Source organism: Martes martes (assembly GCF_963455335.1).
Source record: "Martes martes genome assembly, chromosome: 1".
Lineage (NCBI taxonomy): Eukaryota > Metazoa > Chordata > Mammalia > Carnivora > Mustelidae > Martes > Martes martes.
Window position 1 is genome coordinate 68,561,664 of NC_137888.1, and position 18,577 is coordinate 68,580,240.

General features: G+C 35.4%; 1 protein-coding gene across 3 annotated transcripts in view; it reads left to right on the plus strand.

Moving 5' to 3' along the window:
- U2SURP (U2 snRNP associated SURP domain containing) overlaps window positions 1-18,577 on the plus strand; it is a 53,042-nt gene that overhangs the window by 2,314 nt on the left and 32,151 nt on the right. For 2 of the 3 annotated variants that reach the window (XM_080819582.1, XM_080819583.1), the window contains exons 2-10: window positions 7,187-7,231; window positions 8,648-8,779; window positions 11,641-11,739; window positions 13,989-14,103; window positions 14,566-14,699; window positions 17,003-17,070; window positions 17,649-17,743; window positions 17,827-17,859; window positions 17,953-18,035. In XM_080819582.1, coding sequence (XP_080675708.1) covers window positions 7,187-7,231; window positions 8,648-8,779; window positions 11,641-11,739; window positions 13,989-14,103; window positions 14,566-14,699; window positions 17,003-17,070; window positions 17,649-17,743; window positions 17,827-17,859; window positions 17,953-18,035 — 804 coding nt within the window. Of the gene's footprint in view, window positions 1-7,186; window positions 7,232-8,647; window positions 8,780-11,640; window positions 11,740-13,988; window positions 14,104-14,565; window positions 14,700-17,002; window positions 17,071-17,648; window positions 17,744-17,826; window positions 17,863-17,952; window positions 18,036-18,577 lie in introns of all 3 variants that reach the window. The other variant, XM_080819581.1, reaches the window with a different exon arrangement.

Genomic DNA, 18,577 nt, shown 5'->3' on the forward strand with positions numbered 1-18,577 from the left:
TTTCTTTCCTCTGGGAGATCAGATGAGTGATATATTCTACAGTACAGATGGAATGAACAGATTCTTTTGTTTCATGCTCACTCTTCTTTGGTAGTTAAATTCCCATTGATATAGGTTGGGATGCTTGTTAATCATATTTCTGCACATTGAGGAAAATGTTAATTTAAAAATGTACAAGGGAATGTAATGTACAGCATGGTGACTATAGTTAATACTGTATTGCATATTTGAAAGTTGCTAAGAGAGTTGATGTTGAAAGCTCTCATCACAAGAAAAAAATTTCTGCATAGTGAAATATGTTAACTAGGCTTACTGTGGTGATCATTTCATAATTTATACAGATACTAAATCATGTTGTGTACCTGAAACTAATATAATTTTGTCGATTGTACTTCAATAAAAATAAATTAAAAATAAAATGTTCAGTATTCAGGATTTCTTTATTGATAATGGCAAAATTATTTGATGTGTCTTAATTGTAATTATTTTCTACGCATTTATTTATTACCAGATTAAAGTGTTGCTTTAGAATAGGAGAGGGCTGTTGGTGCCATGTTGTAGCATTGATTTTGGGAGGAGAATAATTGTTTCCTTAGAAAATTGTTAAACATATTTCCTTAGAATTTAATTTATAAAGATTAGTTTATTATTTTGATTTTAAGAATTTTGTTTGCTGGCACAGCAAAATGAGGATATGAAGCGAATGTGGTATTTTCTTTTTTTTTTTTTTTACATTTTCTGTGTGGGGTATAATGTGATCGTAATGGAGTTATGTGTCCTGTTATTTCTCTCTGTGACAGTATTTCTTTTTTGCCATATTGTCAGAAATTGGGTTAGGTATATGAACAGGTAGAAGATATTACTGGCTTCTTAGACATTAAGTGCTGAATTGATTAGGGAACTGTTTTGATTGCTGATTAATGAAAGTATTTCACTTCTAAGAAATAAGTAAAATAAGGATACATTCAAGGCTTCTGATCCTTAGATATTTATTACTGCTTGTGTATATTCTTTTGATGGTACCTAAAGATACATAAGATTTAAATATGGTAAAATACTCTATTTTTAAATTTTATTTTTATTTTATTTTATTTTGGGGGGGCAATAAAGCAAGGTTTATTGAGCGACAGCAGAGTGATAGTACAGAGCTCCCAAGGAGGGAGGGGACCCGAGATGGTTGCCCTGAATACGGTAAAATACTCTAAACGAAACAAATCTTGAAAATTAGGTTCTTCTTGGCTTGCTAGTTTTAGTTTAGATTAAAAGTTTGTTATGGTATGATTGTAATTTTATCTTAAAATATAAGGTAGATAGTTTTGTGGGTGGAAGGTTGTTTTTTGGGTGGAGAGTTGAATTATGAACTTCTGTTTTCTTGATTGGTATTCTTTTAGAGTATTTACAGCACTGGTGCTTGAATGTAACTTTTTTTTTTTTAAAGATTTTATTTATTTGACAGAGAGAGACACAGCGAGAGAGGGAACAAAGCAGAGGTGGTGGGAGAGGGAGTAGCAGGCTTCCTGCTGAGCAGGGAGCCCAGTGGAGGGCTCCATCCCAGGACCCTGGGGTCCTGACCTGAGCCTAAGGCAAACACTTAAGGACTGAGCCACCCAGGCACCTCTTGAATGTGACTCTTTATACGGTTTTTAAAAATTACCGTCTTACTAGGTTAATTGTTTTCTGAAAGTCCAGTTTTTCTTTTCTTTTTTTATTCCTGAAGATTTTTTTCTTCCTGGAAACTAAATCCATGGAACATTCTCCTTTGCCTTAGTGGCATATGAAAGAGGGGTTCATTTGGTGTGCAAGTTGAAGACTGCTGCCTCTCTACCACTTTTTCACAAAGAGCAATGTTTTTTAAAAATAAAATAAAAACTTGGCTACAGGATATTAAACTCTAAAACATTAATATTACAAATAACTTGCCTCATACTATTTTTAAATAGTTTTAGTATTGCAGATCAGACGTGTTAGATATTGTGCTGAAATAATTTTTCAAAAAGCAAGATGCGTTTGCCAGTAGCACTCAAGGCTGTTTGGTACTATTAGCTGTCTCTTCCTTCAGGAGTTAAATTTTTTCAGTAGACTTTCCTCAGTTTAGATTAACTATGGGATATTCAAATGTACTTACAACTTTTTGTGTATTGGTCGTGTTTTGAATATAACTTTAAAGGTCATTTTGGGTTTTTATTTAACTTTATGTTACCATAGTACATGTCTTAGTGATCTATAAAGTTTTTTTTGAGAGGTGACCCTTGGTTTGCCTTGGAGAGTGATATTAAAGTAGGTGGCTGCCACTTGTTAGTGAGTGGGCAGCAAAGTATGTTGATAGTGGAGTGTAACAGTTTTGGGTAGGTACTTGTTCTAGTAGGTAAAGTCAACATATATAGAGGCTCCATCACTTGGCCAATCTTGTGCTTGACTTTGAGGAAGAAAATATTAAATGAGACTATACAAATTGGGGAGTGTGCTGTCTAGTGGAAGAAAAGTCAACAGATGATAGCACAAAGTAGAGGTATCTAAAAGTTTAGAGAGAAGTGACAGCTGGTTAAATGGAGGGTGGGAAGGAGAAGGCTTCAAGAATAGAGGAATTTGGGTGCCTGGATGACTCAGTTGGTTAATTGGCTTCCTTCGGCTCGGGTCATGATCCCAGGGTCCTGGGATCCAGCCTCGCATCGCGGTCTCTGCTGAGCAGAGAGCCTGCTTCTGCCTCTCCTTCTGCCTGCCTCTCTGCTTACTTGTACTCTCTTTCTCTCTGTCCAAAAAAAAAAAAAAAAAAAAAAAGGAATTTGAGTTCTCAACAATGAGCAGAGGTTTGAAGGATAGAGATAGGGATATAAAAAGAGATGGGTGAGGTATAGAAAAATGAGTCTGGGAAATGGATTAGTAAGTGATCTCATTTAGTCAGTGCATAGAGCACTTGCATAGGGAATACAGGTTGCTGAGATGGAAAGATAAGTTTGAGATAAATTGTGGAGCTTTTGAATGCTGTGGAGTAAAATTAGAGAGCCATGGAAAATTTGAGGCAGGAAAGTCCTTTAGGAAGGAATTCTTGGGGGTATACTTCAGGAAGAATTTGGGAGTGAGGAGGACCACTTGGAAGATTATTGCTGTGCTCCAGATAAATATTGAGGATTGTTGCAGAAATCTCACCTCAGATCTTCTCTGGGAAGCTTTCTTAACTTCTTCCCCACTCCCATTAAGATTTGCCTTTCCCCTCTTCTCTAGTGACCATTGTTTTACTTGACTCTTTTATTAGCTCTTAAAGGCAGGAGGTATGTCTTATTTTACTTGATATCTCTAATGTAAGTCATAGTACCAGTAAATGGTTGAATTAAGGGAAGATCTGGACCACAATTGTGTCTTTAGAAAGGAAGAGAAGAGTCCCCCTAGAAGAGCTGTATTAGAGGCGGGATGAACAGAATTTAACTTATGTCATTATGAGGGGACCCAGGGGTCCAGGATGATCCTGTTATAAGGCTGTTGCTGGCTAACACTTATTGAGTAGTTATTATGTGCTAGACACTTTTCTAAGTGCTTTACCTGTTTCTGTCCTTCACAATAATCCTTTAGGCAGGGTGCTATTCAGCTCTACAGATGAAGGAAATAGGGCCAAGTTTAAAAAACTGGCAAGTGCTAAAACCAGGAAGTCTGATTCCAGAATCTGTGCTCTTAAAAACATTTTACTGCTTCCATATTATGAGTGAGTGAGAGATACAATCCACTGTCAGAAATAAAGTCAATAGGAGAAGCTTTTGGAAGGAATTTTAAATATGTTGTTTGAGGAGGTTGCAGATATTCGGGTGAAGATGTTCAGGAGGTAGTTTGAAAGCAGATTAGAACCTAGGAGAGGAACTAAGGTTGAAAATAAAGAATTAGAAGTCATCTCAGGGCGCCTGGGTGGCTCAGTGGGTTAAAGCCTCTGTCTTCGGCTCGGGTCATGATCCCAGAACCCTGGGATCGAGTCACGCATCGGGCTCTCTGCTCAGCAGGGAACCTGCTTCCTCCTCTGCCTGCTTCTCTGCCTACTTGTGATCTCTGTCTGTCAAATAAATAAATAAAATCTTAAAAAAAAAAAGTCATCTCAGTAAAATAAAGGTGTTGATGTGCTTCCTGTGGGAGAGATTGTTAAACTTGTAGACGTGTAAGTTGATGCATTAGAGGACACTACATCTCTACTGTCTGCTTTTTCTATCCTGAGATAAGTTTGTCTTGTGTCTACTTCTTCTTCTTCTTCTTCTTCTTTTTTTTTTTAAGATTTTTGTTTATTTGAGAGAGAGACAGTGAGAGAGAGCATGAGAGGGGAGAAGGTCAGAGGGAGAAGCAGACTCCCCGCAGAGCTGGGAGCCAGATGCAGGACTTGATCCCAGGACTCTGGAATCATGACCTGAGCTGAAGGCAGTAGCTTAACTAATTGAGCCATCCAGGTGCCCCTTGTGTCTGCTTCTTATTGTCCTAAGCTTCCCTTAATTCTTCGGATTCATTTCTTTTGGGTCTTTTCTTATGGATGAAGAATTGTGCTCTAGACTTCAAAAGATCTGAAAGCATCATTAATTTGTTGTTCTTCAGTTTAAAAAACGTAAAAACCAAACCCAAGACAAATAATATAGTCAATTCTAGGTTAACGAAGAGGGAGAGGTTCAGCTTCTGAAGTAGCGTTACATTTACTGTTTACTTGGACCACTGGTTTTAGAAGTTGGTTATTTTAAAAATCTTAGTACTATTTTCATCTCTCTAACTCTTAAGCTTAAAGAATTCCGTTTTAAACGCTGTGTAATTATAGCTGCTGATCAGTGGAAAACGTCTGATTTGTAGTAAATGTGACCAGTGCCATCTTAGGTTAATTGAAATCAGCTGTGCATCTTCATAAGCTATGCTGTTTTTATTTTTATTTATTTTTTAAAAGATTTTATTTATTTATTTGACAGGCAGAGATCATAAGTAGAGAGGTAGGCAGAGAGAGGGGGAAGGAGGCTCCCCGCCAAGCAGAGAGCCCGATGTGGGGCTCGATCCCAGCACCCTGAGATCATGACCTGAGCTGAAGACAGAGGCTTTAACCCACTGAGCCACCCAGGCGCCCCCTGTTATTTTTAAATCCTAGAAATGATGATTTGGATATGGTGACCTAGAAGTAAAGAAAGACCAGCACTGTTTTAGCTGCTCTTGCAGGTTTATTCTTCTGGGTGAACTTTAGAATTATTTTTGGCAACCACTGTGCCCCCTTGCAAAGATTTTCCTTTGGGGTATCGAGCTGTTGAATGAAATTGCATTAAATATATAAATAAATTTGGGTATAATTGACATTGTCTTAATAATGGGTTTTCCCATCCAGTAGTCTGATGGGTCTTTTCAAAAGGTGACTTGAATAACCGAATCCTTCTGTAAAGTTTGTGTTTTCTTCACCCGGGTTGTATACATTTTTTTTGTTGGTTTCTAGATGTTTTATACTTTTTGTGACTATTGCAATTAGGGTATCATTTTTGTTACTTAGAAGGTTTATACTAGTATATTGGCAAGCAGTTGATTTTTTTTTTTCTCAATCTGTTCAGCGTCTTGAGTGAATTTATTTTCTTTTTAAGAGTAGTTATTCTCTTGGATTTTCTAATTTCTAAGTATGTGCAAATAGGCACATTTCAAACTGTTTCAGAGTGTGTTTCAGAGAATTAAATTTAAATATTAAACAATTTCTTCTTGGGTTAGATGTGAGGAGAAAGTAAATGAGGAAGCATACAATAAAGTTGGATATAGAAAAAGATAGATAGAAAGAATAGTGTTGGAAGGTATCTCAGTGCTTGGTTGTCTTGAGTTTATTTTGCTTAGGGCCCAGCACAGTGGAGTTCAGAGGAACAAATTGATTCAGAGTGAAAATCTGACCAGCTGTTCTTAGCCTTAAGTTTAGAGAAGGTAAGTAAAGCAATAATGTGTAGACTTACATGAGTTTTGCTGTATTTGGTCTTTTATATACCTTACAAATCTTCAATTTTCTTTTAAAAATTAATGTTTTGTGCATTTTATTTGAAATCTAGAACTTGGAGCTAGGGTCAGATATTTGTGGTGTTAAGATTCTTGGTTTCACTTTTAATATTTGACTATACATAAAAATAAGTAAAATCTCACTACCCAATACTTTGCAAAATAAAAACAACTCAATGACAGTTAAATTCTGGGACTCCCAAGTAAAAATTTGAGACAGATGCCACATGTTATTTAGTTAATAGTCTTGCAGCTTGGCTGCTTCGTCTGCATAGTGAAAAAACAAAATATTGCATGCCATATGTAATTTGATCTGTAGATCAATTAAGAAAAATAAGATTTTAACAGTTGACATTGTTGGAAAGTGCCGTTATTTGAAGACTGAACTTTTTCTGTGCAACAGTCAGCAGTAATGGCATGCTGAATTAGAAGCAGTCTCCTTAAAACAATTTGTAAATGGTAACCAGCAGTGGATTTGATAAAAGCCTTTTCTTTCTCTTGAACTATTTCTGCAGTAGCATTTGTACCTTTTACATTAAGGGTTTATGTGTGGATTTTCTTTCTTTCTTTTTTTTTTTTTTTAAAGATTTTATTTATTTGACAGAGAGAAATCAGAGCTAGGCAGACAGAGAGAAGGGGAAGCAGGCTCCTGCTGAGCAGAGAGCCCGATGCGGGGCTCGATCCCAGGACCCTGAGATCATGACCCGAGCTGAAGGCAGAGGATTAAACCCCTGAGCCACCCAGGCGCGCCTGTGTGGATTTTCTTGTTACTAGAATCTGTTTCTTATATGACTGGGTAGTTGGAGGAAGGAGGGGAAGTTTCTTTGCTGTATAACAAGAAGTTGCTGCTCTGTCAGTGTTGTGGCAGTAAACAGTGTATCTTAGGACTTGGAAAGAGCTTTTGCACGAAAATCTGTCATAAAAATAGTGGTTAAGTTTCCAGATAACAGTTTAAAAAGTTGATTCCTCAAATACCTCCCACTCTCATTTGTATCATATTTTGGCACATAGGCATTCTGAATTTTAAAGAATTGACTTGCACATTTATTTTAGATCACAATCTTTCTCTAAGTTCTAGATTTCCTTTGTCTGGTTTTATTAGCTGAGGAGAAATTGCTTTGAGTTTGGGAAGATTAAGTTGTATAACTTGAGACATACTTGTTTTGTTAGCACAGTATATTTTCAGATCATTTAAATATTGATTTTTTAATAATTGCAGACCAGATCATCAGATGTTCATTCATCTGGATCTTCAGATGCACATGTGAGTATAAAAGGCAATCTGGGTCTTTCTTCCTTTTTTTTAAAGCATTCATTTAAGTAATCTGTACAACCATTGTGGGGCTCCAACTCATGTCCCCCAGATCAAGAGGTGTATGTTACATGGACCGAGCCAGCCAGACACCTTTTGTTTTTTCTCTAACATTTAATTTCTCTCTCTATCTCTACATTTATGATTTTACTTGCTAAATAAATACTATTCTATTGTGTCTGTTTTCTAGCATGTTTTTAGCTAGGTGCCCTCTTTTTTTGTGTGTGTTCTGTTTGTATAAGTTTGCCCCCTCAGACCATATTAGTAACCAAGTATGTATGTATCTTTGTTTTTTTATTGTGCTTATAAAGTTCTATACATATACAAGTGTGTATACTTGTACGTTGGTTATGGTTTGCGTTATATGCACTCATTCTTTTTTCACTGCACGATATACCTGTTGGAAATCCCTCAACAGTTAAGGCTCTAATATAGTCTTTCTGCTGGCATTGTAATATTCCATAGGGAGAAGTACACATGATTTTTTAAGTTGTATCTTTTTTGATGGGCATATACTTGCTTAAAGCTTTTTGACATTTGAACAGTTCTTCAATAAACATTCCTTTGCATGTTATTAAAACAGTGCTCAGAGTATGGCTTTCATACTCTTGGGGGTTACTGAGAATTTTTCATGGGTTTTGTGAGTTCAGCTATTTTATAATAATAAAAAGACATTTACCTGTTTCATCAGGTTGACATTTGCATTCGTGGTGAAAAGGCAATCTATGGGTAAACTGTTGGCATCTAACATGAATCAAGCCACTGTTGTCAAAATGTATTAGTAGTCATTGTGTTCTTCCCCACCTGGCACAGTAAAAGTAGAAATATGCTAGTTTCACTTCAAAATGTTCTTGATGAAGCAGTAATAGGTATTAATGCTTAATTTTATCCTTGTGTGGGGGTCTTTTTTATGTTTTGTGTGATGAAATGGGAAGTACATATAAGGCACTACTTCTTCTCAAAGAATGTTTGTCTGGAGGAAAGGTGCTTGGTGGATTATTTAAGTTGAGAAATGAAAACTGGCCCCTTTTTTGCTGGCATACCATTTTTACTTAAACAACTGACAGACTGGTGAATCAGACTTGGGTATTTGGCAGATGTTCTTTTAAAAATGAAGGAAACAGACCTATTACTTCAAAGAAAACAATTATTTGTTACTGATATAAAATTTGAGCTTTCCGGTACAAGTTAGAATTATTAAAAACTTTACCTGTACTGAATAACTTTTCTGATGAAATCATTGGTGACATTAAGGGATGAGAGTTTTGATAGTGTATAGTGAAATTTGTCACTATTTGGACATTTGGGTTGTTTGTGATTTTGGTACTACATAAGTGATTTTAAAAACTTGTTTCACTTTTCCTGAAGATGGATGCATCTGGACCCTCAGATAGTGACATGCCAAGTCGGACACGACCTAAGAGCCCAAGAAAACATAATTATAGAAATGAGAGTACCCGTGAAAGCCTTTGTGATTCTCCTCATCAGAATCTCTCAAGAGTGAGTGTTGATAAAGATAAGAAAGGATTAATGATTTTAATCTGTCCTTGATAGAACTTGGTGATTGATATTTTGGTTTTGTACTGTTTCTTTCATCTTGTACTATTTGAAAATAGCATTCTTTTTTGTATTTGGGTTAATAAACTCAAGTTCATATAAGGAATTTTTTTTTTTTTTAAAGATTTTATCTATTTATTTGACAAAGGAAGAGAGAGAGATCACAAGTAGGCAGAGAGGCAGGCAGAAAGAGAGGGAAACTGGCTCCCTGCTGAGCAGAGAGCCCGATATGGGGCTCAATCCCAGGACCCTGAGATCATGACCTGAGCCGAAGGCAGAGGCTTAACCCACTGAGCCACCTAGGCGCGCCCCCCCCCCTTTTTTGTTTATATATGAGATAGGATTCTTGCAAAATTTAAAATTGTATTTAAAAACCAAGGAGTGGGACGCCTGGGTGGCTCAGTCGGTTAGGCCGCTGCCTTCTGCTCAGGCCATGATCCCAGGGTCCTGGGATCGAGTCCCGCGCTGGTCTCCTTGCTCCACGGGGAGCCTGCTTCTTTCTCGGCCTCTGCCTGCCACTGTGCCTGCTTGTGTGTATGCGCTCTCTCTCTCTGTGTCTGACAAATAAATAAATAAAATCTTTAAAAAAAAAAGTAAAAATATTAAAAAAAAAAAAAACAAAAAAACCAAGGAGTGTTTTGGATATAAAATGGTTAATGGTCAGATTTATTGTTCCTCCCTTATACCAAACATATACTGAACCAAGTACCACATGCCAGTCACTAGAAATAAGTAGATGGGTAAAATGCAGTTCTTGCTCTTAGAGAGCTTATAGTCTCACTGTGGGATTTAAAGAGGGACAGGTACTATTCAGTATGGTTAGTATGGTGCCCAGGGCAGTATGAGAACCCAGAGAAGGAGCTTCTTTACTACGTGTATCTGCAAAGGGTTCTCATGCTCTTTTAGTCTTTTTTCTTTTTCATATACTTTTTCTTGTTATTAAATTTGGGGAATTAATAAATTAATAAAAATTAAATTTGGAAATATAAAGAAGGCAATCATCACCAGCCAGTATTAACATTGATAGCGCTTTATTTTTGTGGTTTAATATTCTAAGCATAAATATATTTTTACTTCGCTAAGATCCATTTTACAGGAATACATTTTATTTATTTATTTATTTTTAAAAGATTTTATTTATTTGATAGAGATCACAAGTAGGCAGAGAGTCAGGTGGAGAGAGGCAGAGGGAGAATCAGGCTCCCTGCTGAGCAGAGAGTCCGGTGTGGGGCTCGATCCCAGGATCCTGAGACCATGACCTGAGCCGGAGGCAGAGGCCCAACCCACTGAACCACACAGGCACCCCAGGAATACATTGTAAAATACTCTTTTCAAGGAAAAAAAATACTCTTTTCAGTTCTAATTTTTTTTAATTTTAGCAAAAATTCTTTGAAACTTATTTTTTTATTAAAGGTTTAAGACCCCCTTTTTTTTTTTTTAAAGATTTTATTTATTTATTTGACAGACAGATCACAAGCAGGCAGAGAGGCAGGCAGAGAGAGAGAGGAAGAAGCAGGCTCCCCGCTCAGCAGAGAGCCCGATGCAGGGCTCTATCCCAGGACCCTGGGATCATGACCTGAGCCAAAGGCAAAGGCTTTTAACCCTCTGAGCCACCCAGGCGCCCCTCTTTGAAACTTTTTAATGGATGATTGTATTTCTTTATGTAAACATTCCATAATTTCCTTAACCATTTTTCTCTTTGGTGTGTAAGTTTTCCTCTTAGAATATAGATAAATAAAATTTGAACCCTTCTGATTTTGTTTTGTAAAACTATGTTTTTCATTGAATTTACATGTAATATTACCATTTGCTTAAAGATGCTGAATGATGACCAAACATTTTTCTTTCTACTTTGGGGAAAAAATTTACTTTGAGTCTATTTGTGAAACCTCATTTTGGGTTATAAACTTTTATTTTTTCAAAGTAATTTTCTTTAAAATAATTTGTAGCAGTGTTAGTCTTCAGTTCTGCTTCTCTCAGGGGCAAACCTATTTAAAAACCAGGGGATTGATAAAGCCTGATTTTTAATTGGTTAACTTCTTTTTTTGGTAGGCAAGAGCAAAACCTTCGGATTTCAACTACAGATTAATATTTTAGGGTGTATTTAATAGACATTACTCTCTTTTAAGTTTATGAATCAAAATCTAACATTTAAGTGAATAACTGAACAACTAAAGATCTGTGGATGATTTTACTTCTGCTGAAACCTGAAATATTACTATTATCTTCATAAATGTCAGTATTGTTGATGAAGAATGAGTTAATTTACTGAATTATAGAAGGAAGTGATGTGATTTGTGGTACCTGAAATGGAGTATAGATGGCATTTAGATTCCTGCTACTGAACTTGGAAATAAGTGCTGCCTTCTCCCTATTTGAATGTCTGTTTTCCATCACTGCTTCTTTTGCCCAGAACCATCTGTACTTTTTCTCAAGTGCTTTTATTCTTGCTGCCGGCAAGTTGGTTGAATGAGTTCTAAACCTTGGCATCTCTCTCTCTGCTCTTTAACCTTTTTTATAAAGATAATGGTTTTTGTATGTTATCGGCCTTGAGCTAGCAAATGAAGACATTCTTTAAGGAATATTTAGAATCAAGCCCAAGGTCGGCACTTGATGCTTAAGAGTAACCTCAGTTTTTCTACCTTACAGTGAAATTTCTTTTTAAAAGCCATCTAATCTGAAGACTTGGTTATCATTTGAGCTGTACCAGTTAATAGATAGTATTAAGTATAATAGATATTAAGTATTAATAGATAGTATTAAGAATGTGTATGTAAAGGTATGCTTTTTATTTCTTTTCATAGCCTCTTCTAGAAAACAAACTTAAAGCCTTTAGTATTGGAAAAATGAGTACGGCTAAGCGAACTTTAAGTAAGAAGGAGCAAGAAGAATTAAAGAAAAAGGTAATGTTTAAATTATATTTTCAGTTATCCTTGGAAATGTGTTCTCTACTGCACGGACAGTAGAGAAATGGCTTAAATGGCTTTTTCTTTTTTTTTTTTTTTTTGAAGACTTTATTTATTTATTTGAAAGAGAAAGAGATCACAAGTAGGCAGAGAGGCAGGCAGAGAGAGGGGGTAAGCAGGCTCCTTGCTGAGCAGAGAGCCCGATGCGGGGCTTGATCCCAGGACCTTGAGATCATGACCTGAGCCGAAGGCAAAGGCTTAACCCACTGAGCCACCCAGGTGCCCATTTTCAAAGGTTCTTGACCAGGGTATTCTCAGCTCCCAACACCAAGTCAAATCTGTAACACAAGGTACATTTCGAGAAGTCCAGTTTGTATCCCTGTCTCCTCCACTGTCTCTTCTGTGTAAGATTTGGCTCTTTTCTGGTCTGTTCTTTTTGTATAAGCAAGTGTGTGTAAATAGATATTGTACTCCTCTTTCTTAGGTGATCAGTAATATGCTATATCCACTGTACTTTTCTCCATCTTGCTTTTTACACTTAACATTGTATCTCAGAGATTACTGCAGGTATAATGAAATACTCCTTGTGTTTTTGAATAGCTGTGTAGACATAGTAATTTTTCACTAAAATTCTATTAAGGACTTTTTTGTTTTGGTCTTTTGCCATTACAGATAGTGTTGTTAATGGATAGTGTTATGCACATGGTTTTTGTTTTTGTTTTTGTTTTTTTTTTTTGCTAATTTGTCTTTGGGATATATTCCTGTAAGTGAGATTACAGGGTTGAATGGTAAATGCATAAATGTAGCTCTTTTGGATATTGTCAAATTGCTCTCTATAAGGGCAGGAACATTTTGCATCTCTCTCAGTAATGTTTGAGAGGTTGTTTCCCTATAGCCTTGCCACAGAGGATGTTTTTGAAGTTTTGGCAGTCTGCTGAGTGAAAAATGGTATCTCAGTGCAGTTTTAAATTTGCATTTCTTTTGTAAGTAAGGTTGAACAGCTTTTGTGTTTGTTTCTGTGAGCTGTCTGCTTTTATGTAAACCAGTCTTTCTAGAATTTAGTAGTACTCTGTTTTTTAAAGAAACTTTGGATATTAAGTATATTAACACTTTGTCTATGTATGACACAAGGTGCAGTGTTTTTTCCCAGTCTGTCAGTTGTCTTTTTATTTGCTTCTGGTGTTTTTTCCATGCAGAAACTGTTTATTGTTATGTAATCATATTTATCAGTCTTCCCTTATGATTTCTAGTTTTCAGTGTTTTTCTTACTCCTAGCTTTTAAAGGAATTTCCTCATGTTTTTTCTAATACTTCAGTAGTTTCTTTTTTTAAAGATTTTTATTTATTTATTTGTCAGAGAGCGAGAAAGAGAGAGAGCACAGGCAGGGAGAATGGCAGGCAGTGGGAGAAGCAGGCTCCTAGCTGAGCAAGGAGCCTGATGTGGGACTCGATCCCAGGACTCTGGTCATTACCCCAGCCAAAGGCAGATAGATGCTTAACCGATTGAGCCACCCAGGCGTCCCTTAAAGAGTTTCAGGTTAAAAAAATTAAATTTGATTCATTTGCAGTTTCTCTTCGTATGTAATGTGAAGAATTGGTTCATTTTTATCTTTTTTTCAAATAGTTATCCCAACATTGTTCATTGAAAAGTTGATCTATTCTCCATTGATTTGAGATGCTTCTTTTATTGAATACTAAATTTCCAAGTGTTATTGGATTTACGTCTCTATTTTCTGTCTGTTCCATTGGCCTTCTATGCATACATGTTTTGGGGACATTGTGAAGAGTTATAATTGAAATTGTTAAGGTTCTTTTGAGCTTTTTTCCTAATGCCAACTGGGGAGTTAATTGCTGCTTCAACTTCTGATATTCATGTCTTTGGTTTGTGAAGAAAATCTTTATTTTCACTGAATTAAATCATCATGCTTTGGAAACGTCAAAAACCTTAAAAGAGTAATATATTTTACATAGTTGTCCTATAGTTTGACTCTTGATGTCTTTAAACAAATTTACTTAGTGGGTCCTTTTCTAGCACAAATTGCCAATAGAGGATCAAAGTCTCTCTTAGTTTCAAGGTTAATTAGTATCTAACATCTGCTAAAGATTAGATATTACCTATTAGGACTGCCTAACCTGTTTTCCCCAGTGAAGGGAAAGATTTTGTTTACTTATTCCTTAATGAGTTTTGCCCTGTTTACAATAATATTTTTCATACGAAGTGGTATTTATATTTTCATGTGTTTTTAGGAAGATGAAAAGGCAGCTGCTGAGATTTATGAGGAATTTCTTGCCGCTTTTGAAGGAAGTGATGGTAATAAAGTGAAGACATTTGTGCGTGGAGGTGTTGTTAATGCAGCCAAAGGTTAGTGTGACTATCATAGTCCTTGAGCAAACCCAAAATGTCTTAGTAGAATGACTGTAGGTAATTATGAAAGATGTTTGTTGTCTTTTGAATTTCACCTTTCCTTTCTGTCAGCACCCTCTAGTGTTGATACCAGTTATTAATTAGTAGGATAAGTGGCCAGATGTATATTAATGAGAAATTGGAGCCAGATAAGTTTTAAAGATAGTACCTTTCATTGTTGAATACAGCAAAACACTTTGCAAAAATTTTAATATATTTCATAGTTTTATTATAAAATGATTAAATTAGTATTTTTGAGAGTTAAGATGGTAATATGAATTTAACTTTATATTTTGTCAGTAGTGATATGTCTTAGTGCTTAAAGCATTTTACTAATTTCTGTTTATTTTTAAATAAAAATAAATAATATGAAATTATTTTTGAAAATTAGTCTTGAAACTTAACTATTTTAAATTTCAGAAGAACATGAAACAGATGAAAAAAGAGGTAAAATTTATAAGCCCTCTTCAAGATTTGCAGATCAAAAAAATCCTCCAAATCAGTCATCCAATGAAAGACCACCATCTCTTCTTGTGATAGAAACCAAAAAACCTGTAAGTCATACCCAGATAAGTGACTTTTTATGTTCAGAGATGATACTGCCAATGATATTTCAGTACTTCCACTGTAAGCAGGACTTTGGTTTCTTGTTTTTAATTATTTTGGGAGTAGATGTTGAGTTTTGGTGTTTAATCTTCCTAGAGAATTGATAATAAGTTAGAGTACAGCATGTAGACAGTATTCTTTTCATGTTCTTTGAGCAGTGAACCTCTGGTGTTTTAGTCATAATAAATAAAAGGTTGATTATATTTTAGTTATAAATATAATGGGATTGTCTTTTTAAGCACTTCTGAACTGAGGTATTTAAATAATATCAGCATGTGTAGTGGCAGTTATCTTGGAAGACTACATGTATTCCAATAATGTATCTTTTGCCTAGAACATTTTTGGAATTAGTGTCAACTAGTGGTACTTTCTTTTAAATGTTCTCAGGGTTAGAAAATGGTGGGGATTTTTCATGGGGGTTAGAAGGTAGATGTGAGTCATGTCATTTGAAGCCACACTTGGTGAAGAAATATGATTACATTGAATGGTGAGACTGACTTTTCTTTTGTGACTTTTAAAATAGCTCTGAAAGCGGTGGAAAAAAGCAGTTTTATTGGGATGTAATTCATATACCATAAAATTTACTCTTTTAAAGTACAGTTATTTTTTTAAGGTGTATTCACACTTGTGCAACAATCACTAATCTCTAATTTCAGAATGTTTTTATTATCCCAGAAACGTTACAACTATTTTTAGTCATCCCCTACCTCTGACAACCACTAATTTTTTTGTCTGTTTGGATTTGCATATTTGGGACATTTCATGCAGATGGAATCATATAACATGTGGCCTTCTATTTCTGACTCCTTAGCCTAATATTTCAAGGTTCATCTGTATTCTAGCATATAGTAGTACTTCATTCTTTTTTATAGACGAATAATACTCTGTTTTATGGGTATAGCACATGCTGTTTATCCATTTATCACTTGACATTTGGGTTGTCTCCACTTTTTAGCCATTATGAGTAATGTTGCTAAAAACATTTGTGTAGGCCTTTTTTGTGGACGTATGTATTCAGTTCTCTGACATATACCTAGAAGTGGAATTGGTGGGTTGGATGGACGACTATTTGTTGAACCTTTTGAGAAACTGCCAAAACTCATTTCCAAATTAGCTGTACCATTTTACAGTCCCATCAGCATCGTTATGAGGGTTCTAATTTTTCCAACACTTGTTAAAATTGTCTGTTTTTAAAATTTTAGTCATCTTAGTGGGTATGAATTTGTACCTAATTGTGGTCTTGATTTGCAGTTCCCTATTGATGTCAGTCATCTTTTTATGTGTTTATCATCCATTTGTAGTCTTCTGTGGAGAAATGTCTTTCAGATCCTTGGCCCATTTTTTAGTTGGGCTATTTGTTGTCTTTTCTGTTGCATTTTACACTTTCTAGAGTCAAGTCTCTTATCAGCTATATGATTTGCACATGTTTTCTCCTATTCTGTGAGTTGTCTTTGTCCTTTATTGGTAGTATCCTTTGAAACACAAAAGTTTTTAATTGTGATGAAGTTGAGTTTATCAGTTTTTTTCTTATGTCAGGTGTGCTTTTGATGTCATATCTAAGAAACCATTGCCTCTTTCAAAGTCATGAAGAGTTATTCCTATGTTTTCCTCTTAGACTTTTATAGTTTCCCTACTTAAATTTAGGTGTGTGAATCATTTGAGTTAATTTTTGTGTGTGGTGTGGAGAAGAGTTCCAACAGTTTTTCTTGCATGTGGATATTCAGTTGTTCTCACACTGTTTCTGGGAAAACAAAGGCTGTTTTCCCCCATTGAATTATTTTGGCACTTCTAAGAAAGGGATCTCAAAAGCAGTTTTAAAAGAGGCGTTCCAAGATGTTACTGATTATTTTAATAATTCATAGTCCTCCTAAGGTGACTGTTTTGAAGAAGTGCATATTTTCGATGGTTGCTCATGGCAGTCACTTGGCAGTTCAGTTACTTTATGTTCTTTAGTTTCGCTCCCTCTAACAGTATTGAGGCCTAAGTATCACAGGTGTTTGGGAGATAAAGTTTTTGGCTCCTTTACTTTAAGACTACTGGTTGTCATTTCTTTAATTGCCTTAATAATCGAATTGTTAAATTCTTAATTGAAGAGAAAAGGAAGTACAGTGAGAACAGAGATGTTCTTTTTAATTTAAATAATTAGAACATAATTGGTACTCAAAAATTATTTAAAATGATCTGATTATTGAACCATTAGTTTTGTTTGACCATGTTTTGTTTGAAGTATAACTTGTCATATCCTTCATAGCCACTGAAGAAAGGGGAGAAAGAAAAGAAAAAAAGCAATTTGGAACTCTTCAAAGAAGAATTGAAACAGTAAGTTTTATAGTGCGGAGAATGGCTGTCATAGGTATATTGAGCTGATACTTAGAGATGCAGGTATGAAGAATGTAGAGTACCAGTTAGTTATCACTGAAGGCCTTAACCTATGATGAGGTTGTTTTAGAAATTATAGTGATTTCTTTTTTTAGGGTATGTTTGAAAATGAATTAGCATTTCATCCAGCATCTAGGTTGGTAGCATAATATGGATGCAATTCAATTGATTTATCTAATGTCCGGAGTCCTGTTTGCAGTGGAAACAATGTGGTTACTGAGGAGTGAGCAGACTTAATCAAGAAAGGACAAATTCAGTTTGTTTTAATGTTTTATTGTTGAATTTTCTTCTCACCTTAGAAGTGAGCTTTGTATTCTAATGCTTGCATGACATACCAGAAATTTGCTTATGACTGTTATAGCTGAGGGACTCTTTCATCTTGATTATTGGTACTGGCATTTAATTACTCAAAAGTATTTCAAGTTATATGAACATAATACCTGCATAATTTGTATTCTTAATAAATGTGAATGAATAACTTTTGCCTCATTATTAGTGATTATAAATGTTTTCAACAGAATTCAGGAAGAGCGTGATGAGAGACATAAAACAAAAGGCAGGTTAAGCCGATTTGAGCCACCTCAGTCAGATTCTGATGGTCAGCGTCGTTCTAGTAAGTGACATTTATTTTAATGTTTATATTTGTGATTAACTATTTTAAAAACTAAGACTCGTTTGCTTTTCCCTCTTTTAAAGTGGATGCGCCTTCAAGAAGAAATAGATCATCTGGTGGTAATACAGTTTTTTGCTTTTTTAATTAATAGAAATTGTCCAAACCTTGTATTTTGCAGGTTATAATTTTTTTATCCCTCTTTGTCCTAGTTCTTGATGATTATGCACCTGGCTCACATGATGTAGGAGATCCAAGCACTACTAATTTATATCTTGGAAACATTAATCCACAGGTAATATTAGAAAAGTTAAATGAATGTTGGCTCGTATTCTTTATAATTATGGAAGAAAACTACTTTGTCAGTAAAAATAAAGTCAAGAATCTGAAGTAAGCAAGTTCGGTGAAACCTAAAGGCTACTGAAGTCTCAAAAATTATCTTAAAAAATTGAGCCTTACTGGTGTGGACTGGTATTGTATTGCTACAATTCTTAAGGGCTTATCTCCCCTTTCTGTAACTAGACTATCTGAATTTGAAATGTCTTACTGTATACTGATTTTATTTATCAAATCAGGATGTGACCAGTGGTGGACAGTGTTCTTTTGAGACTACCCTTTTATGCATAGCTTGCTTCCTTAATGGACGTCCTTTTTCTATTTTCTCTTCATCGTAGCAGACTAGTAATTTGTACTTCTGTCTTTTATATTTGAATTCTTTTCCTTACTTCAGTGTTACTTGTGTTATGGGGAAAATGGTGGTTGTTATACATAGTATGCTCTTTTTAAAAATTACGGGGTTCCCCCCCCCAAAGATTTGAGAGAGAGTATGTGTGTGTG